The sequence below is a fragment of the Columba livia genome, chromosome 2, assembly GCF_036013475.1.
Source record: "Columba livia isolate bColLiv1 breed racing homer chromosome 2, bColLiv1.pat.W.v2, whole genome shotgun sequence".
NCBI classification, from domain to species: Eukaryota; Metazoa; Chordata; class Aves; order Columbiformes; family Columbidae; genus Columba; species Columba livia.
This window is the reverse complement of record NC_088603.1, coordinates 37,150,622-37,174,270: the sequence shown is the minus strand read 5'-3', so window position 1 is coordinate 37,174,270 and position 23,649 is coordinate 37,150,622. Positions and strand designations below refer to the sequence as shown.

At 40.3% G+C, this 23,649-nt stretch overlaps 1 protein-coding gene across 8 annotated transcripts in view; it reads right to left on the bottom strand.

Annotated features, from left to right (window-relative positions):
- CREB5 (cAMP responsive element binding protein 5) overlaps nt 1-23,649 on the bottom strand; it is a 255,774-nt gene that overhangs the window by 48,496 nt on the left and 183,629 nt on the right. For all 8 annotated transcript variants that reach the window (XM_065051412.1, XM_065051415.1, XM_065051414.1 and 5 more), the window contains 2 exons: nt 21,386-21,512; nt 19,203-19,313 (listed from right to left, as the gene is read on the bottom strand). In XM_065051412.1, the coding sequence (XP_064907484.1) occupies nt 19,203-19,313; nt 21,386-21,512 (238 nt within the window). The remainder of the gene's footprint in view (nt 1-19,202; nt 19,314-21,385; nt 21,513-23,649) is intronic.

Below are 23,649 nucleotides of genomic sequence, written 5' to 3'. Positions count from 1 at the left end.
TGGAAGTTGAAGTATGTGATTTGACTCACGAAGACAATTACAGTATGTCTATTACACAAACATGGATTTGATGTAAGAATTAATAGGCAATAATTATATTTATCAGGTAAATAAGGATATTGATTTTAAAATAATAATACGTTATGTGTATTAACTGTATTTAAATTTAAAAAGGATATAGAAAAACAAATATATCACATTAAGCAGACTTATATACAGGACTGGTCGCTAAATTGTATTTCCTTTAAAAAAATTTCAACTAAAAGACATTTCATTATTCTTAGACACAGATTTTTGCTTAGAACTCGTATAGTGCACTTTTTATATAGTATATGTTAACAAAAATATATCTTTATCACTTGCCAAGAATGATGTCACATTTTTAGTCCTTGGCCAATTCCTTAGCCAATTGGAGTCTACTTCTGAAGCATGTAAAACTATTTCTCTTTCAAAAAATCTGGCAATCTCATTGAACACTTCTACACATATTGATGTATTAGGTACACCTAGCAACCCAGTAAACAGAAAATAATCCAGAGGATTATCTTAACTAAGGAGATAATTTAGTCATTGCAGGCATTTTAATTAGCATTAGTAAAGACATCCTTAAAAAATTGATTCTTTAATGACCAACCATAGTCTGTTGCTCCAGATGACAGAAGTCATGGTAGCTGGCTGCCCCAGTGAAGTCCTTACCATGCCTGAGTCCATGCCAAGAGGATACAGGCGCTGGATAAAGCCCTCATCATGACACCTTTAGTTAACGCTTGGAACTGTAGAATGACAGTTACTGAAGCAAACTATGTGCAGTGAAACACTTGCCAGCTTTTTAGGATATTCTTATGTTTCTCTGTGCTATTGACACAAGTCTGCAAATATAAAGCAATCAGCCCCATCTTTCTGCAATGCAGGCATTACCAGCATTTGTTAATCTATTTGTACTTTCTGCTCTTGGAAGATCCCTCTCAAAATATTTCACAAAACAATCAGCTTGGGAAGGGAATAATATCCCTTTGGTTACAGCAGCACAAAAGTGGAAACAAGGACTTCCACAGCAGGAACGCCCATGTTAAGTACCTTGGCACAAGAGATGCCCACATAGCAGTCAAAAACTAATCATATCAAAAAGGAAAATTAATTTGGTGGTCTCACTGCATATACCAGTTGTGAGCACTTTAAAGTTGGTCTCTGGTTCTGTGCTACAGCAGCAGGACAATCACTGGGGGAAAAAAAAAAGGTGTTGCAAGCCAGACTAGAGGTACCTTGGCAGGCTGTGTGGGTGAGCTTGCATCGCTCCTGCCAGCACTACAATTATTAGATGCTATCATCCCCTCACATTCACTAGTACATGCAAACTTTTAAAACAAACAAGCAAACCAACCACACAATGAAGTAATGGGCTGTTTTGCATCTCCCATGGCATGGATACAGTACAGTATCATTCATCTGATAGCCACGCTACTGAAACCGAAGCACAGAAAACTCAAAGTCAAACAAATGAAAATGCATAGCCTTATTCTTGTACTCACTATCCCAGACAGTGCAGGAAAGGGGAGACAGTACAGAACATTTGCAGCGGTATCTATGGGATGACAAGTACTTAAAACCATTCCTCAGCACAAGCTCAGAGCAAGCACTTGTGCCAAGTTTCAATGACATGCTTCAGTAACACGAATTGCTTACTGTTGGGCTTCATTTAACCATCCTGTTTCTAGCAGTTCTCTGAACTATGGGTTCTTCTCCCCGAGAATACAAAAGCCCAAGGTATGAGTTCACAGCTAAAGAATGAAAGCATCTCAGCAGCCCAGGCTGCCTGGTGATTTGCTGGTCTCCTCTGCGCCAGTTGTGAGGTTTTTTCTAATTTAACTGTTAAGGTTTAAGCTGAAAAGAATCCACTCAGTGAAACACTCTATCTAGGCACACATGATCCTAATCCAAGCCAGGAACCTCTCTCAATAAAATTTTTTTTTGTTTGTTTAATTGAGGAAAAGTAGTGCTCCTAAAGCACTACTGTGTTTGCAGTAAAGACTGAGGTTATTTGGGTTTTAGAGAAATGTTGTGGTTTGGTCTCACCTTTAGAAGGGATGTAACTAAAGCACTTTTTCTTTGCTTTTTATGAATTGCTAGAGAGGCAACAGGCCTTTTCCCACAGAAAGTCACATTTGCCTCAGTGCTCCAAAGCAATCTGTAAAATTTACCTCTATCGCTGGCTAATTATAACTTTTAAGCAAATGTTTCTCTAATGTGTATACCTGAAGCCATCAGACAAATTATAATTTGTAACCAGCCTTTGTATGTGGTAATAGCCTAATGTGGTGGAGTCAGAATCCATTCATTAGCTCTGGCAGGCAGCTCCAGCCTCCTGTGCAAGGAGCAAAGATTAATGCGGACATTGTACTCAGGGTGGCCCTCATACTGCGAACCCCATGGTTTCAGCTTCATCTACGAATCCAGAAATCTTTCTTTTCTTTGCTCAGAAGCAAAATTGCTAGTGAATTGAAGCCGTGGTATTTGTAAAGAAGCATACCACGTAAGACCTACCCTGATTTTTATAATACTTATCCATAAACTCAGATAGTCATCTTACTTAGTTCAAATTATATGCCATTAGATGTTCCCTACCCCCAAAAATGCACTGGGACAATTTTTTTATCAGAATGGGACTGATGCGGGGGGGAAAGAAAATGTTTCAACTTAGTAATGAGAATAACACTGAAATGTGAAATAGTAGCACATTCCCAGAAAACAATTGAAAACTGATGAAATTCAGGCATACCCTTTGCTCTATCTTTTTTGAAACAGACAACCCTGCAGTAAGACATACAGTACATTCCTACATTTCCAATTTGCACTTTCGTTATTAACTAACACTTTTTTCCTGGCTTTTTGAGGTGGTTTAATTTATGTCATACTTTTCACCTTAAATGTTTGTTCCTTGTTGTAAATTTATCTTTTAACACTGAAATGCTGATAGGGAAAAGTAATTTAATCAAGCAATTTAAGGCTTGATTCCCCAAACGACTTGAGCATCTGCTCAATTAGATGCTGAAATCACACCATGAAGAAGCACAAAGACTCATAGTCTGACTGTGAACTGGGATGTTTATTGTCTGGTTTCTCTATGTTTTAATTTTACTCTATATCTGCCATTTATCAGCCAGGCACAATATGTAAACATAAGTAAACATTATCTAAATTCAGCTGTAAACACAACACACAATTATTCTGAATTAAAGTTTAGTAGATTGCAAGAAAATAAGATACCTTGAGAATATGACACTTAAACTATTCACGCATTTTGAATTTATTAATTTAGCTTAAAAGCAAAACAGAGATAGCATATCTCTTGCAGAGCTCATCAACAACACCAGACAGACTACCCAACATGTGTTGCATAGCATCTTCTTTTACTGAAACAGAAGGACTGAAGAAAAAGAAGGCATTCAACTCCATTCCTCCTTCTGTAATATATAGAAAACATATAATCTCAAAAGGTACATCATTTGGAAGGGAATTGTCAGGAAATTATGAGTTTGTCCATAACTTCTTAAATTATGTGTTTGTTCATAATTCCTTTATGTGCAGAATTGACAGGAGTTGAACTAGTGTAATAAATCTACTTTTTCTCTTCTTTCTTCAAAGCAAAAGAAGTTAAATTCCATTCAGAGTTATGGCCTCAGGGAATCTAATGTTTCACTAACATAATAGCAGTGAGTTTATACAGTCCAAGACACTCCAGGAAAGCCATGAATAAATGTCAAAATATCCTCTTTGTCTACTGTGTATGTTTCTCTATCTTAGAGTAGCTTTATTTCAAGTAAACCTCATTTACAGGTTCCCATTCCTTTGAACTCTTTTTGCATCACTAGAAGTGTATCTGTGAAGTCTAGAGTCCTCTCTGGTTGTCCTACTGCACATGTACCCCCAGCAGCACCCTGCCCCTGCACATTAAGACTCCCCCCACCCTAAACAGCCTCCCCCAAGGGTGAGGAATCTTTCCATTGCTCAGGGAAGAATTAATGTGTTTGGGAGGCCAAAAAAACCCACACACCTTAGTGCTATCCAAGAATAATGCCTAAAGAAGTAATAGCCGTATCCCCCGGGGCCACATGAAATGACATCACAGGTCCTTCCAGACCCAAAGCTGCCAGTTCCCCTGGGCCCCACCGATTCAGAGGTCTTCGTGAATTGAACATACAGATCATTTCTGCCCTCCAAATGTCACCAAAGCCATTAATCATGACCTCATGGCGCACAGAAGGAGCAGAAAGAAATAGAAAGTGGCAAACTTATCCTTTAAGTGCCTTTTGCTCTTTCCAAGTATTTCTAACAGAGGCGAGACATTTCTTCAGTGCCTACTTCTCTACTGTTCTTCTAGCAATCACCAAAGACTATATATATATATATATATGTACATACACATGTTATTATACAATGAAAGGTGAGAGGACTGATCTAAATGCATCAGAAATCGAGAAAGCTGAGCTTTTAAGCTCATGAGGTGTCAAAGCCTGCTCAGTGTTTACATGCTGTCAGAGAAGTGCATGGACCATGGACTGCTGGGGGGCAGAGACAGGGAGCAAAACAAATTTGGGAGGACCACAAGTCCAGTAAAGTTCATGGAAATGCGTTGTGCATGGCACAGTGCATCAATAATATACCTTTTGTTGGATGTAGTAAGTCTTGGCAAAGACAGGTGGTGACTCAGGAAGTACAAACAAAAACAGAGAGTCTCCAAAAAAGTAAGCAAAACAACTCCAGCCCACTTCAAGTCTAAAAGAAATATTACCAAAATCAAAAGCAACGTTTGGCAACTGGTCTCCCCACCACCCCAGTTTAATTCTGACTCTGCTCCATTAGTGTTCAGAGATGGCTTCAGCAAAGGCCACTAAAGACAGACAGTTCAGAGCTCCTACCCTCAGACAGCTTAGGGATCAGTTCTCCCCTAAGGAAGCTTCTGAATACAGAGCAGAAACACGCTCTATGAAATTTCCAGAATGGAAACCAAAATATTTCTCTGAGGATATTTTTCCTCTACTCTTGGGCTGGTAACCTGATGTGCACCTTCTTACTTGGACTTTCTTCTCTGGGCACTGGCATGGGCTCAGCCTGTTGGGTTGCTGACCCTGCAGAGGGTCTCAGAGCAGCCAGGGTGGTTGGCTCACCTCTGAAGGCAATCCCGGCACATCTGATTTATTTTGCATTTTAAACAGACCATGAACACAGACATAAGAAGCTACCACATCTCAGCTGAGTGAACAGATTAGACTTCTCAGCTTCCATCCTAAGAGCATGTCTGACTATTAAAGAGAGGGGTCCACAGTGCCGTGTGAGTGAACACTGGAAACTCTGTGAGTGCTGTTAGGGGATGACACAGGAGGCATCAGACTCTCCTGTGCTGTTAGGTCTCATGTTGCAAATGGGTGTGGAGATGGCAGGCAACATGGAAAGCAGCAGTCAGCATTGGGCGTTCTTCATCTCCGAAGCATTGCTAAGGCATGGTATTGCAGGCAAGGTCAAATACATCAAGTCAAAGGACACTGTTTCTATATGTTTTGGAGGGGGCTTTTACAGTTACTCTAACTGAAAATGTGGCTTTTCATATTCATTTGAAGAAAACAATACACATACTACTAATAACTTAGAGTCGTCAAAAAGTATGAGCCTATTAATATATCACAGTGACATGTCTCAGTAAAGCTTTGGAGACAGAGAGAGAAATACCAGTGGAAGACAATAAGGTTTTATAGCAGTGGTGTCCCTAGGCCAAATCCATCCTTCGCAAAACTGCACTGACACCATTAAAGACACCCTAAGGATGAATAAAACTCATTACATCTTACATTACATAATGGGATCTGTATAGGGGAATTTCTTACAGTTTGACTGCTACAGCTTCTAATGTTAAATAGGAGTTGTACATCCCTACCTTAAAATGAAGTTTCCAAAATATTTTAAGGCATACATCACCTAGACTATGTAAAACTAATTTATGAAACAGGTTTCAAAAACATACACACTTCAGTCTTCGGCCTGAGCTGTTTCACGGCATCACTATCTGCTGTCAAATTGCAGCTGTAGTCCCACTCAGGACAAGACTGCACTTCCCAGCTGGAAGAAGTGAGCCCCAAGAGATGAGAACATAAAAAGCTGCTGATACCTTGTGACCTCCAGAGAACAAAAAGCAAGTGTTGTCCCCATGGCCAATGATAAAGTGAGCCATTCACACACCAAAAGAAACCCTCCCAGCAAAGCTATCTGAAGCCATCTTCTTTTAGGTACCAGAGAAATAAAATGCAAGGCACAGGGCTTGTCCTTCTCACTATGGGTTAAACCTTGGTAAAACGAGGTACATCCAATGGACCTGAATCACAGAATCATAGAATCATTTTGTTTGGAAGAGACCCTGAAGATCATCAAGTCCTGAAGAAGGAGGGGAAGTAAGACTGTCTGTATTGTTGCAAGCTCTGTGCTGCCTTCGAGCCTCCAGAAAAAGAACTCAGCTTAACATTGAAAAGCTTTGTAGAGGTTGGTCATTCTCTCAAAACTTGACACAGTCATAAATCCAAGGCACAGTGCAGCCAGGCACAGAGTTATTTTTTTTTCCAGCATGAGAACACATCTGAAACAACACGATCAGACAGTATGGTATTATTTACTTACAGCTGAGCTTACGAGATCGGGTAGCAGCCTCAGAAATTATCCCAATTATTTGAAATTGCAGTATAGTGTAAGAATTCTGTCAGGAGAGAGGAGTGCAAGAGACAGAGCAATGGGAAAAATTAAGATTGGTTGTTTTTTTTTTTAATGAAATGATCCAAGGTAAGTATTCAAAAATAAGTTACTAAAACCCATTTTATAAACTAGCTTTAAAATCTCTTAATAGCATTAGCTTACCTTCTGTTGTGTCTGAAGAAATATACATGAACAATAATGTTCTCATGAGATTTCATTACTGAAAAGGCTCATTAGAAAAGGCATTAAAATACTAATTACCTCATAAACTATTTAGTTGTGTACCCACTGGGATAGTACTTATGAGTGCTCAAGCTCTTAATAGATCCAGCTAATCAATTAATGCTCATTACAACCAGAAAGAGATGCAGACTGCAGCATGCAGGAGAAATAAATAAGTCAGAGGTTAGCAAAGAAAGTGACTTGGCTGTAATCGAGCCCTCCTTTGTAACACAACTGTTGTCTGCTACGATTTAATTTTAATCAGCCTTTTTGGTACTCCTGGTAACGTGACCCTTCTCGTCTCAAGAATCTCAGTTATTGTTATTGCTCCTTGAAGTACATAATTTATTATGGGAAATACATCAAATGCTACATGGAGATTCAGGTGGACAGGTCTAGTATTCCCTGATACCATGCTAACATTACCTACTGGGTGTGTAAGTGAGGAGGAGAGATGCTGCTGCACAGACACAGATGCAGTGCCAGCTTCCAAGGCTGGGGAAGGGGCAGGAGGTACCTGCTGGTGGGAACTGGGCTCTCACAGTGTTTTACAAACACTGTGTGGAAGGGGTACTGCTCTACACCCCACAGAGAAATTATGAATGCTCCTTCACTTCAGGAGCACCAGGACCACAGACCCTCTCTCCTCACTGGATGTTGCTGCCCAGTATTGACATTGGGAGCACCTGGAGCCTGGATGGAGCCTGTTGGGCTCCTCTCCTTGTCAACACTCCTGCAGAGAGGCTCCTGGAGCACATGCTGTCACCATTACCCTTGTGTGGACATCGGTCTGTCACTCCTGGTGCTAACATCGCACTGAGAGAAAAAAGGACGGAGATCAACCTGCAGGTAGTTCACAACTTCAGGAAAATGCCATTTCCCAACCATGTGCGCATCATGATTTCTCCTGTCCCGTCACAGCCAGGAAGCTGGCAGTGTGTTTCTGAAAGAAAGGTGCTTTGAGAAGTGTAGCCCTCAGCATGACCTGCAGCATCTCTGATTAAAGATATCCAGGACTTAATCTTATCAACCCCTTCACATATCCAACTCATCAGAGCTTCACTTCTGCTTGAGACCTTAAAAATCTCTGCAGAAATATCTTGCATGTTCCAGTAAAATTCATATTCATGGCCTATGTTGTTTTCACTGTGAAGGTGACAAGCCAAAGAAGGGAAATAGTAAACTGAGGAACTCTAGAGCTAGTTCATCTAGCTGATCATTGTCCAGGTTGCGGTGATCAAGAGCCCTGGGTCTAGCCTAGGAGGAGAGCACATGCTGCATGGGGACTACAAGTTACAGCTATGTTATCTGTATTTTTGTGGGCAGTGTTAAACTAGTTTCCTATATACCAGTTTCACTAAGACTAGCATAAACTCATTTTGAGTTTTAGGTATAGTAGAAAGCGAAGTTTTACTTTCTAAACTATTTGAAGTGGGATCAAGCTACCTTGTTTTCTGAAGTAAAAGATTTGGGTATCGTTGGACAATCCCAGAAACCACAAATTTCAGCAAGGGCAATTCGTACCTATTTTAATTTTCAGCAGTGATACAGTTATATACCAGTTTTAGCACAAACTCTAGATTACCTCTGGGAATTCTTTATCCAACTAATTCAAACACTGCTTGCATCAAGTTTCCAGTCTAACTAATCTACCACTAACATCATTTAGAAGACTGACAACTCTCTGTAAATTGATGTAGCAGAACAAATCTCTCATTATTCATGCAAATGGTAGTCACCCTAAATGTTAGTCAGTGGTTTTTGGATAATACACATGGATTTTCAGTTATTTATTGTTCTTCAACATTCGAAAGTATTTCAGGAAAAGTGTTTTCTTAACAAAAGATAAGGTAATGTGCAAAAAAACAAATGGACAAAGTTAGCCAAATACGCATAGATAAGATTATGCTTGCACAATAAAAGTGCATGGAATGAAGGAGGAAAAAAAAATGCCAAAACCACAGGAAAGAAAAAAAATTACACACATGCACATGTGCACAAACACACACACCTGCAAATATTTGACAAACAAAGCTGGAGTCTTTCAGCTTGTTCACTGTTACTGTCACCTACTGGTGCCTCTCGTTCAAATGAAGTACTCAGATTCTGTACACATCCAGATATTAATGTTTTGGCAGGATTTTTTTAATTTAAGAGGATTCCTAGAAGATGAAGTTAGAGCAATATCTGTTGCAAAACCCCAAATACATATTTTTCTCTCTCTCACACACACACACTGCACACCACCACCAGCCTTCACAGCAGCTGCACATGTCTGTCAGATGGAATGCAGAGCAGGACTTCACCCACCCTTATCCTGGGTATCTCCTGCCTGTGATGTTGGCAGTTCACGCTTCACCTCATGCTAAAGAGCCTCTGTTAACAGTCAGGGAACACAATCCCTCCTCTTTACATATATTTCTCGTGAACCACAAGCAGCACATAAAGCAGCCTCTAGTCAAATCCAGTAATGATGCTAGGTATTTTGGGAAGAAAAAAAAAAAAAAGGCAAAAATTTGGCACAGTAAGGCAAATGTCATACTTTGGTGTATAGTGGTGTTCTGTCAGAAGCCAGACATATGAAAAATATTTACATAATTTAAAATAATTTGTACACGTCTAGTAAAGTCTATTTTGGGCTTTAGGCTTTAATAAAAGTTTAAACATTTGCTAGATCCCATTGGACTTCATGTGTAACCTTGGCATTTGAGGGCAGTATTGAGGATATGCCATTACTGAACTTTTCATATTAGTAGGAGTGTGAACTGAAATACCATAATAAAAATATAACAATATTTCTTGCAACTTGAAAACAGCCCTGGACTTTATATATATATATATCTAGACGGGAAACTAAAAATGTACTCTATGTTTGCACATGTATACTCAGAGGTGGCTTTTTGTCTAATTTAAACATTCCAGAATAATGTGGCCTAAATATAACAATATGAATCATCCATCAGTTTCAAAGACATATCTGGCAACTTTTCATTATGAATCACTAGGGACAGGTACCAATATCTGTCACTGACTGACACAGAAGAGTCAAAAACTCCCGCCGATTGCTCAGTATGATGAATCAATTATAAAAATCTCCTGATATTAATCAGGACTTAGAGAAAACAATTTATCTTTAAATATTACCTAGTGAACACCTATAGGAAGCAGAGTTGAAAAATTAAGTCGGACAAAGTTCATGTAAGATGAAGAGTCAGCAAAACACCAGTCTGCAAAAAGAAGCAGCAAATATGTACTGTATTCTAAAGAAAAGAATAACACTAAACCCCAAAGCCAAAACCAACAAAATTCTTACCTGGCAGTATCAAACTGTGGAAGGGCCAGAGCTTGCCCAAAGGAAAATTTTGAGATTCAGACGTATAAACTAGATCCTCAGCTGATGCAAACGCCACACAGTTCCTTTGAAGTAAATTAATTTATACAGGTTTACAGCAGCTGAGGATTAGGGCTAAATTTTAAAAGTAATCTTTGACTCTACTAAAAATGTTGCCTCTGACTTTTTTAAGCTACAGGAGTTTGAAATTCTATCTTAAGCCGCTTATGGGGCTTGTTTCCTTCCTGAACACCTATTCTGGAAAACTGAGATGGAGAAGAGAGACAACTGAGCTGCAGTGAAAAGGTGGCTATTTAATTTTAAATAATTTCCAGTAGACTAAAAAACAAAGCTACAGGAATCCTGGCTGCTGTTTTTCTATTTTACGAAAGCTTTATTTTGCAACATGATTTTAAGACCAAGCTTTCATGAATGAATCTGTAAGATAATGAAGGTAACAATCCTAAATTAAAGTGCTTCCACACTGATATTGTCACTAAATAAAGAATCTGATACAGTCTTAAAATAAGATTTTTAGAACATTTTTCAATATGGTAATAACTTGTTTTCAGTGTGACTTTAGTATACAAAATGGGAGAAAAAAAATAGCACACTGATGATGAGAAGAGGAAGGTTTTGCGTAAATTAAATTCTGTTCCTTAAAGATTGGCGATCTTTTAGTCAGATCCTTAAAGTTAATTTTTAGCTGGTCAAAGTCCATGTTCCCCCTGCCTCTACAATGCTACTGGGAAATGATTCCAGTTATATCAAGTATTTTGCTGTCTTCTTTGTAATGTAAGTAATCTGAAATGGAGTAAACTATCTAAAGCGGGGTAACTAGGAGGTGCCTACATTGCCAGAGAAATTGAATTCAGTGCTCAAGCACATGAGCAACAAGCTGTGAGTAAAACCTGCTCTGGTCCCCTGGGGGGTCCGGTGTGGTGGGCTACACAGTCATTGTACTATAAGGAGGATACAGAGTGCAGAGGACAGAACAAACTACACTGCATCGCATCCAGTCTGACTACGGAGCACATTTGGGAAGATTATTCATAGCATTTCATACACCAAAATCTCAGCTACACATTACTGGCCAGCGACTTGCTAGTAAAAACCGCAAGTGGAGCAAAGTTTGCTGCGTAAGTGTTTCCAGGGTGGGAGACCCAGCCTGTCCCAGTTCTTAAATTACCTCCTTGATAAATCTCTGAACATAAATAAGAGAAGTTGCACTAACGAACATCTGGAAGACAGTATATAACCCTCCCACCACTGAAAAGTGTCACCAGCCGTATCTGACAGAAGAAACAACAAATGCTGTGAGCATTTCCTCAGACTGAACACAGCTTGTAGCAGTATTTCAAATATGCCTGTGATCTTAGAAGGAGCTCTACAGGGGTATTTGTTAGTCCTGGTTTGGATATGGTTGACATTATATGTGAAAGTAAGTGCTCTCCTGAGATTTCAGTGAAAGCCACGATGGCAGGGAAGCTGATCTCACAAGGCTTCCATCATCTCGGATGACAGAAGTCTCAGAAGATCAGTTAATTTTTGTCATTCTGAGCCAAAATCTCATTAGTAAAGTTCAGGAAATTTCAGGGGGCATTAAATCCAAACACAAACCATCACCTTCATTTGGATTTGAATCCTAATTTTGAGTCTGCACCCCCTGTAAGCTTGAAGAGTTCAAAGTCTCCCCCTTCTTTCACTAGTCCTGAAAAAACACTGTGTTTCAACAATTATATTGATATTAACAATGTTAATAATTAATATTACTTGAAAAAAATATATACACATAAATCTTACTCAGACAGAAGTTGTGTTTTCTGGAAGTGGCAGCCAGAAATTCTTCTGTGCTTGTTTCAGCTCTTCCACTGACAAATTGTGTGGCCTCCAGTGAGTCACTTCACTTTTCTCTCTCAGTTCAACAGTCTAAAATTACTTATCTCACAGGAACGCTATCATAATTAATAAACTGCTTCATTAGCTACTGTATAGGTTTTAGAAAATGCTTTTTAAGCCTGTCCATAAAGAAGAGATTTATTGCCATGATAATTTTGCTTCCAGCACTTGTGTCTTCGGTGGTTAAAATACAGAGCTGGTAAAGCATATAACACCATTCCCTCCGCCCCAAAGCCCATTGCTTGTCGTGAGATGCTCTTGAACATCCCAAGCAAACACTGGGCTTAATGTGCAGCAGCCTGAAGTGCAAAACAACTTCCATTATTCATCTTGGAAATTTGGGAAAGTGAAAGCTGTACAAATTCCAAGCAAAAGACTGAAACGTATCTATGTGAAGCAGAACTTCCCTGTAACACAGCCTTGTTTTTATTTTTTATAATTTCCTTTTTCCCTGGCTTCACTAGCATGAGGGCTTGGCTTTACTTGTACCAGCTCCCACTGACACACAACTTCACACAAACAAAACCCTTTCTGGAAGGGATAGCTCAGCACCAAACAAATCATCCTCACGTATACAGATGCATCTGACTTAAGTTTCAAAACCTGACCACACACAAAAGCCAGCAGTTCATATGTTGGGCTAGATGATAGCTTCAGCAAGCAAATATTAGGATTGTATTTCAATTATTGCTATGGTTACAAAATCAGGGTGGACACTGGAGGGAAAAGGAGAAAGAGAAACAAATCTACAAAGACAGTAAATCCTCTGAGGAAAGAGAGGGTGGTGGAGAAACAGAGGGAAAGAGAAAGGCTGAGGGCTGGTGGGTGGGGGAGAAAGCGAGGTCATTTTAACACCCAGCTGCATCAAGGCAAACAAAATAATAAAAATCTGAGTTCTTCTAGGGAAACAGTGCTGATAAGATCACCGCAGGACAAAGTGACACTAAGGAAGAAATATGCAAGGAATTGTTACAACTTGAGTCTGCAGCAAGCAACGCAATTTGTATGGACTCGGGAGAAGCCAGATCAAATATTCAACGCGTATTTGCAGCAGCTATGAGGAACTGAACCACCTCACTATTGCACTTATTGAGCCACTGGCAGCTTAAGAAGAATTAGTTCCTACCCAGTCTAGTTCATAATCCAGCATTTAGGCCTGACGGATACAAGGTCCTGTTTCAGTAAACAAAAGAAAATATTACTAGCTTCCCCCATCACGTTAATACCTTAATCCACAGCAAGGCATAATGTCTGCAGGCAAAGCTTCTGCCCGGGGAGGATTTGAAAGTGTAGAGCAGGAGCACACTGAAAGGCTGGCTTTGGGGACTTCAAAACATAAGAGCAAATGTAACAGAAGATACAATTTCAGAACAGTGAGTTTTGTCAACAGTTGGAGAAGCACCGTGTTTTTTAACTATTTAACAGTCCCTTCCTTGAAAACATTTCTCAGTTACCAATACAGGAAATTTTGTCACAACTATTTGTTTTTTTGTTTTTTGTTTTTTTATTTTAAGTTGGAAGCCTTCACTTGGAACATTTTTTTTCTGATGTTGCTTTCATTGCTTTATGGTGAAGGACAAAATGAGCAATTGCTGTTGAAAGCTCTGCAGAGATGCGACATTTTTCTTTCTGCTCAGCAGCCCAGAATCTGTGCAAAGAAAAAGCCTTCAGGCCCTGAAGCAATCCGTGTTGCTCTATTAAAGTGACTCCTTTCCCAGTCAGCTTGATAGGAAACACGGACTTCAAACCACTTATTGTATTTAACAAAATATCTTCAGTCATTAAGTATTAAGCAGCTAAACCCAGAGCTTCAGTGGCTCTGATCCTGCCTGGGCTGCCTGTGCCAGCCTTCAGCCTCAGATCAGCATGGACACCTCACAGGCCTGGGCCCAGAGCTGGTACCCAGGGGGACGTCCTTCCCAGGGCCACCAGCTGCCCCAGGATGCCACTGCTGTTAGAGCCATGCTTTTGCTTCTGCATCCAATGACTGCTACAACAGCTGGGGCAAAGGCCAAACCAGGGCCAGGGATAAGAGCTTTACTCCAGTAACATCTCCCTTTGCAACAGTTGCACCACCCACAGCTCACGGGCATGGAAATGCATGTTATTTGTAAAACAAGAAGCAGCAGGAAACTCCATCCAAACACAGACCCCAATCTGCATCCCAGGGAAGCTGGCCATCTTTGTGGCCAAGCCTTTCCTGCTTGGCTGTGGCGCCGTGTTTCTGGAGAAAGTGAGCAGTGCCTGTCTGACAGCCATAGGAAACAGTCCCTGCCTTTCTGCTGGGATGGAGAGCCGAGGAACACTTGGACAGGGGTTTTCAAAGCCACCAGTAGGATCTGGACCCTTAACTCTCATTAAATAGAATAAAAATTAGTGCTGATGACAACTGGCTAACCACAATTTCTTTTGCTTCTTTCCTCCTCCTCTGCCAAAGTTATCCAACACTCTTCAGTAAATTATGAGGCTCAGTTAATATGGATATTTTACCATTATAAATAGGAACATGCTCATTACTGGTCCATTGTTTTTCTTTTCTGGTATGCTTTCACTCTTACACCTGACAGACCCTTTCAAATTCATTTTCTTGCTATTACTGTTCAACATAGTAATGCATACAAGGTAAAAACAACAGCACGCAACCCTATACACTTCTGATATGGAAACCACTTCTTTTGTTAAAAAGAACCATACAGACTCTGTCAGGAAGACAGGCACAGCCAAGCCACACATATTATATTTTATTTACATTTTATAAAACTATGTATTTAGCAAGGGGCAAAAGGAGAAGGTAAAATTAAAAATTACTAGGTCAAATTGAAAACCGTATTTTTAAGTCAGATTATTTTCATTGCTGGTCTGCTTTTTATACCTCCCTTTAGAGCTCATAAATCTCTACAGGTAAAGATCAATGCCTTGCAAAATTCAGATAGAGCGGCATCGGCTTCACCGGAAAGACTTGCCCTCATACAGCCTTCCAGCAGTTCAGTGCACACTATTTATCTTTCACTCTGGTAATCCACACGATATTGCACTTCTGAGTTATAAAACCTTGAATGCTCTGAAACTGCAAACCAAACTATACGTAAGCAGTATATTAAGGCAAAGGCACCACCAGCAATTCTGGGTTCATAATATTCTCTGCCTACTGAACCACATGTTAATATGCTACATATGCTATTCTGCATATTTTTAACGTGCGCACTTACAGCTACATGTTTCTTCCACTTTCCAATGCAATATATTTTAATACAAAATCAATGTGTGTTTTTGGTGGCCAGCATAAAGGTTTTATCCACTCAGCTCTGAATCTAAGACGAAAGCGGTATTGATTTAGATGTTCACTCATTCATTTACTAGGACAGTTTTAAAGCATTAGGTGATAACCTAATTGAGAGGCACACTGTGAGGGAAACTGAAATTGTTGTGATAAATTAAATCAGTTCTGGGATGTCATCTACAATACTTTAATATTTGAAGTAACATTCTCCTGAAAAAATTAAACCAGGAAACAAGCATCTTGGGTGGCACTTATGGGTTTCTGTAAATGCCAGGTAACACAAGCTGATTAAAATATGAATAGATTAATAAATTTCATATTATAGAAACATTAATGCAACACACATTCCATATGTGGCTACGTATGTGCTCATATGTGTATGTATTTATTAGACTGACTTCCATTTGGTACTGCAAACTGATTAGGGACCAACTGAGGGTATAAGTCTTTTGCAATGTATCTGCTTTCTCTAAAAAAAAAGGGCATCACACAGCATCCAAACTTATACTACTTATTCATATTTATTTTACAGAAGCAAATTAAATCACTCGAATCCCCAAATAGTGTTACGACTGCTGCATACCTGTCCTTGTTTTGGCTGGGATAGAGTTAATTTTCTTCCTAGTAGCTGGTATAGTGCTGGAGTTTGAATTTAGAATGAGAATAATGTTGCTAATACACCGATGTTTTAGTTGTTGCTAAGTAGTCAAGGACTTTTCAGCTTCTTACACCATGCCAGGTGCAGAAGTTGGGAGAAGACACAGCTGGACAGCTGACCACAACTGACCAGCAGGATATTCCATACCATATGGTGTCATGCTCAGCATATAAAGCTGGGGGGAGAAGGAGGAAGGGGGGAATGTTTGGAGTGATGGTGTTTGTCTTCCCAAGTGACCGTCATGTGTGATGGAGCCTGGCTGTCCTGGAGGTGGTGGGACACCTGCCTCATGGGAAGTGGTGAATGAATTCCTTGCTCTGCTTTGCTTGCATGTGCAGCTTTTGCTTTACCTATCAAACTGTCTTTATCTCTACCCACAAGTTTTCTTACTTTTACTCTTCTGATTCTCTCTCCCATCCCACTGGGGGTCAGGAATGAGTGAGCGGCTGCGTGGTGCTTAGTTGCTGGTTGGGGCTAAACTGTGACAGTACCAAGTCATGCTTGCATTGCTCAGGTATGTACTTTCATGTGCTTGAGGCCAGAAGGATTTGGTCTCACATCTGGGTCTCACATGTAGAGGAACCTGTCCCACATTTTCTTGTGTAGGCACAAAAAAATGCTTATCTATCTGCCACAGATTTTGATGGCTGACAAATCAGGCCCAAAGTCCCCCAGACTTCTCCAGATACTGCAGCCATTAGTGGCAAGCAGCTTAGATGACTGTTCAATGTGTATATGCTTTGGAAAGTGGGGCCAGCCAAAGAGAACATATGCAGCACTGGATGCACCAGCATTAATAGCATTAGCAGAATCTGAGGAAATCTGAAATTCTTCCCTAATGTAGGACACAACACAGTAAGGTACTAAGCACCCTCATTTTCCATTTTTTAAAAAAAGTTGCCAGATGCAAAGTCTCGTGCTTTACACACAAAGCAAAGTGAAATAGTTAATAATAAGAACAAACAGGCCTGTAGTATAGATGACTCGGATTTAAAAATTCATGACCTTAACATGTAAGAAATAATTTTACCCTGAATATTTCCCACATTTTTTCCACTTTGTATTCATCCAGAGTATTGTTTGTATTTGTATAGATTTGTATTTTTCAAAGCAGTGGCTAAAGAAAGATGCTTTTTATTTTACTCGTATGCTCCAATAGAAATGCAGTAAAAAACTAGAATATAGGATATATTTTAAAACCCCCTGCATTTAAAAAAGAAGAAAGGTCCTGAAGCTCTAAATTCTGCCTCTTACTCTTGAGAGTTAATGCATATGGATTTTTTCCAACTCTGGAAGAGTGTTAGAAAGCCCCTGAGAAGCAAAGGGGCTGCTTGTTCACTATACTGTGTTTTGAAAATGATAGCAATTTCTGTCTGAAAGAACCATGCCTTCATACGTTTAGGTTTAGGGACAAAACCTGCTTATCCAGATTAAAAAGTAATTTGTATTAATGTAGAGTTTCAGCTATTAAAGCACAGAATTCTCACCATATGCACCAATAATTTAATATTTTCTTGAATAGTCTCATGCTTCCAGTAAAAAAAAAAAAAGGCAGGGGGTGGGAGGGGAGAGTAAACTACAGAACCTTTAGTCCCCAAAACAGATGCCAGTTTTAGATTTATTCAGCCAAGGAGTATTTAGCTTGGCTCAGCTATGCTTGAGTTAAAAAAACACTTGCCTATTCCAAAAAGTTTTTAACAAGCTCTGCTGCAGATGCTGTTGCCATTTGGCATGTCACGGTCACTGTGTGGTACAGCAGGGAGAAAACTCTTGACCACAGGTTTTCCTTGGCTGGGGCAGCCAGTGTTTTTGGCCATCACTGTCCTTCTGGCCAACTGGCTGCATGTTTACGGAGTGTGGTTTTAGACGGGGTGTTAACAGGGGTTGGGTTAACAGCCTAACCCAGACCAACACGGAGGCAAAGGCATGACCTATCCAATCTAAGAAAACAGCGATAGAATAAGCTCGTATATGTCGTTGCTCTTAACCAAGAGTCTCTTGCATGCACCATACCTATAGACAAGAAGATATTTTTCTTTGCCTCAGGATAGATGACAACAACTTTAAAAGCTGTACCGGTCATGCAAAATAGAAATATATAAAAACATGTGGTTGCTTAATCTTTGTCGGCTTGATTTCATTCTCTCACTTATGACAATTTTATGTTGGCGAAATGCCACTGAAACAAGTTCAATGGAGTTACTCCTGTTTTCCACTATGATGAGATATCTTGAGAGGATAAAAACTCTACATAGTTAAACTGCAAACCTCTGTCCTTGTATTTCCACCATCCAGCAAATGGCAGTTCTGAAACTGAAAAAATCTAAGTGTTTCTCCATTGATTAACTCAGTTCCAGGGTCTTAGAGCTGAATCCATCTATGAGAATGCATATAAAGCTGAAAAAAACTTAAAAATGCCCACTTGAAGTTTAGTTTACTTACATCAATCCTGTACTAGTACATACGCCTGACAAGGCTTTACCTTGTGAGACATACAACAACATTTTAAACCACTATGATATTTGATGTGTATAAGTAAATAATTTTTGTCCAAATTCTGACTTTTCTTTTTGATAGCAGAAGAGTTTTATATACATCATTCGGTCTGTTTTCCTAATATTGTCATTACCCTGACACACCATGCACCTATCCGGAAAAAACAAATACCATGTACATTCCCTCCATATCTGACACTTTTTACTTCACTCTTTATAAACACACAATTTTCTTTAAGTCAGGTTGTGGAACACAGACGCCATCAGAGAACCAGCCAGACCATTAACTTAAATTCTGCCAGCCTGCACCAAAAACCCTATTTAACACAGCACGGAACAGATAGCCAACCCTACACTTCAGTTACCTCTCACCGAGAGTTCAGCTAGGACCAGGAACATCTTGAAAGTTCATAGACTGAACTGACACAAAGGCAATTTACTGCAGCATATTAAAAAAGAGTATAACATATGACTAAGAATGAAGTAAGCAGTGTCTGGCTACATCCCCCACTGTCTGGGTAACCAGTATGCAAGAGCAACATAAGAAAAGGAATTTGTTGTTTTAATGTTTCTTCTTTTTACCATTTTGGCTTCCGAATGCATTGGGGGGACTTGAGGTGAAGCACACGGATTATTGAGGTTCGGCCCCTGCATCCCCATGATGTTGGAGTTCATTGACATTTGTCGCTCCATCTTTTAAAAGAAAAAGAAGAAAGAAAAAAGGTTTCAAAACATCTGGAGACTTTTGCAAGAATTTATGCTCAGTTTCTATTTAAATGGACTCAGCTTTATTTCTTCAAGTCATGACTGGAAAAATAACAATCTGTGCTGTGAACTGCATGTGTGTATGCACGCAGGCGTGTGTTTCATCAGAATCAGCCCTGAAAACTCACAGCCAATTAGAAATAAAAGACTTCTTTACTAAACAAATGTAGCAGCCACCCAGGTTTGTGCTTTTTTTGTAATGATTTTCTCCCTTGCAGTATAACAACACTCGGAGTTAAGTGGTTTTAAAAGCATCACTGTATAAAGTTGTGGCTTCCCCTGTCAGTGCAGCCCAACTTAGCTTGTTAAAAACATAAATAAAAATCTACAATCTTGAGTATATGGAAAATGAGTTGGTTCTTTTTCCTCCGCTTGGACTGCTCACTTAGGAAGAGTTTTCCGTATGTCTTGTAAGGGAAGCTTTCATGTACTGCTGAGATAGCAAAAAAAACAAAGCAGAACACCTCCTGGCTATTCTGGCCACTTTCTGCAAGCTAATCTCACTAGGCTGGGAGGGAAGACTATAATTTTCAAGTAACACCTATTGGCAGAAAGGCCTGGACAAAATAATTTCCTGGAGTGTCTTCCCCAAAAAGGGGCAAGTGCTGTTACGGTGCTAGTCCTTGGCAGGGGCTATAAGAAGGGTTATGGTTCTGCTTTCACCCAGAGCTGATCATCCTGCCTTTCTTCAGGACAGTCCTCCTGAGCTCTTCCAAGCAGGGGAGCAATTTTTTGTGCCCTGCAGTGAGGCAGTGACTCCCACCTTCCATGATCCCAGCAAGAAGAGGTGCTGGGCCTGGAGGAGAGGACAATACCCTACTGCCTGCTGGTGGGGAGAAGGTGCCTCCGCCAGGGCCCCTCACCCTCTCCAAGGGGCAGGAGCAGCTGCGGCTGCCATCTCCTCTGCAGCCCTTTCAGGAGGGCTGTGGGGCAGGAGCTGTGGCCTGGGCAGACAGAACTGACAGGGTCTGTCTCACTTCCATGCTCATGTCCCCAAGGCTCTCAGCCAGAGCACACCTGATCCTCTGCAAGACCCAATGGACTCCCCAGCAGCAAACCAAAGCCCCTGACCTTACACTGAAGCAGGATGTTTGCTCCATTTCAGGCTCTTTAGGAATCACGCTAGAAAAAAAAACCTGCCCACAGTGACATGTCTTATATTTTTTAGGTTGAACTTCCTGGTTGATATTCGAGGACAGCATTATTGATGAGTTAGTAATAGGTTAGTCATTGTTATTGACTGCTCAAGCCCTGTGGAATGTCCTCATTGCTCCAGCAGAGCCAGAACAAGCAGAGCTTTCTTCCCTCCCATGCTCCCAGGTTGTCTTCCAAAATGAAAGTTGTGGAATGAAAGAGAAACTTCTCCTTTCCCAACTCGCTCTTCCCCATGCCATCCTTATTCACCTCCATCCCTAATCTGCCCAAATGTCTCATATTGAAAGGGTTGTTAAAATCATTAAGAATTTGAAGGTACAATTGCAAAGCACCCCTTTGTCTCCTGGAAAATGGAAAATATTCTCATCTCTGCAGAAATGAGTGGAAAACGAGCAGCAGTCATGACCAAATTCTAATTAAGTGCAAGTCACCAGGACAGAAAAGTCACATTTCTTTCTTGTTTGCTGGTTATCTCTCACAAACGAGAACATTAGTTAGAGTTCACCGGCATAACTTATGCACAGGGCTTTTCCAGTTTTGTCTGACTTCAGAAAAATCTTTTTGTTCCAGCACAGACATACTGATCTCACCTACATGACCAAGTGTGAGAAATTAAAGTCTCATGTAGACTGTTTCTAATCACTCTCACACTAATTAACATGCCATTAACTGCATCTCTTGTGTGAGATGAAGCAGAGAAAAAGGTCCGGCTTCCTTAACCCTTTGATTTTTTCCTTAACACTTTGATTTTTTAGAAAATCCAGCAGGCTCTCAGCTCTGCAAAGATTGAATCAAGCAAAAAACCAATCTTCCTCCCCCACAGAAAAACAAACCAAAAAACTTACAGGCATGAGTACAGCAGAAGATCCAGGCATGGTAGGGTTGGGCAGGGTGCCAGGCATAGAGGCAGGCATGGGCTGTCTTTGTCGGTTGTGTAGGTGCAGTAGTGACGACAGAGAACCTGGGACAGGCCTAGGAGAAAAGGAAAAAAAGCTGTCATGGGCTACGGAGAGCAAAATAAGCCTTACTGTGCCAGTCATTCATAGGCACATGCAACTCCAGACAAGCAGCCGCAGATAAGCCAATCCAGCACTTGTCCTCTTCTGCATAAATCAGTAGAACAGAAAGTTTTCAAGAAACAGATTAGTCACTTTCTCTCTGGTATTTATTGGTTAGAGCGCTAGTATAGTTCATCTGACAGAACATGAATGCAAACGTAACAACTGGTCTGTCTATGCACCTCTGCATCTTACAGTGGCCAGCAAAAGATTTCTACAGACAAAGCAGGAAAATGTCCTGGCATGCCATGTCAGTGCATTGCTGTAAATTTAACCCTCAGAAACAAAGATATCTGGATGATAGTTTTGAAGATTATGACAGAAAATTAAACACTCTTAAATTAATTTTGAAATTTTATCACCTGTAAATAAACTACTCTAAAATGAGTATTTAATCTCATTCTTGATATACTCTCCTGTGAAATTCTCCCTAGCCTTTGTTCAAAAATGACATTCTTGATTTTACCAGTTAGCATGTCACCAGAGGAAAGAAAATGAAAAAAAAAAAAAAAAAAAGCAAAATTACATTCAGATTAAGCAGATTGTAAAGGCAAAAAGTATGGACTATAAAAAGGCACAGTGAGTTATTCTGGCAAAAGCAATTCAAAAGATTTAGAAGGATTTTTCTAAGTACAGCACAGGGAAAAGACTACATGTGAGAAAGCAGGCCCACTCACAGAGGAGAAGAATCATAAAAATAATGGATTAAACAAAGCTGAGACTACTCTTTGAAAATAGCCTTTAAGAATGTGGTCTTGGGAATTAGTTGAATTCATCACCCTTTCTTTTTAGTTTAGTTTTGGTTTGTTTGTTCATTTTTAGTTTTGAAGAAGGCATGAATTGCTTGAAGTTTGGGGTAAATATAACTTGGTATCTTTTCAAAAAGCATGAAATTAAGAAAGCTTTCACATACAGTGCCTCAACAAACATTGCCAGTACAAGTTAGTTAAATTCTCACAGAGCAGGATGCTCTGCAGTATAGCACACACTTTACACTGTTTATTAGCCAGGAGAGATACCCCTAAAGGTACAAGAAGGACCCGAGTGGAGGGAGCATAGTCCAGAAGGCTGAAGAGCCTTTGCAGAGGGGAGCATGGAAAGAGTCTAAAGATGTTTGGAGCCTCTAAACACCAGGGTTAATTTTCAGCCTTGGCAAAAGCATTCTTTGCTTCTGTGACAGGTCCACAGCTAGCCATTGTAAGCCTCAAAATCACCCTGGGCTGGTCAGGGAACCACAGCCATAACCTCAGAGCTGCGAAGCGAAGCCAGTCTCTTCTCCTGCTTGGTCTGAACCGTGTCACACCAAATGATGGGGCTTTACTTCTTGCCCCTCCAGTTGTAAGTGATACTGGCAATCATGAATACATAAACTGTAGCTGTCACTTTCATTTATCTAATAACAGGCAAAGAGGCCAACAGCTGTGAGCAACAGGATTCACAGACATCCCGTATGGAGGACATCACATCCGGGCTCCCGAAGCAGAGGTGCCAGTCTCACAGCAAATGAACTTCTTCTGACCTACAAGTTTCATCCTCTTCTGCCCACAGCTCAAACCACCTAATCCCCTCTTTCCTAAAACTCCATTGTATTTCCCATTCTTGGACTTTCAGTCCTTCAATCCTTCTCTCTTCAAGCCCATTCCCCCCTGAAACACTTCTGTCCCAACAAATGCCACCTCAAAGCCCTTGCCCTGCCCACTCCCTTGTACCCAAACACTCCCGCTCCTCCCACCCCTCTGCCCTCAGCTGCCCTCTCTTCAGCAGCTGCACATGACTGAACCCATCCCTTTGTCTTGGTTCTTCACACAGAGAAAAAGCCTGTGTTTTGAAGAATCTTTTAAAAATCCTCCCAGACACATACAGTTCTTATTCAGAAGGGATTGAAAAAAAAGAAAAAAGAGGAGAAAAAAACCAAACCACAACAACAAATGTATCTGAGATACAAACAAGAAGCTTTTCCCATGCCTCTTTGGTATTCTGCAGATGGAGTAATATGATGTACTCTATATTTACATATCCCCCAAAGAAACTCAAGACAATGCCTCACAAAT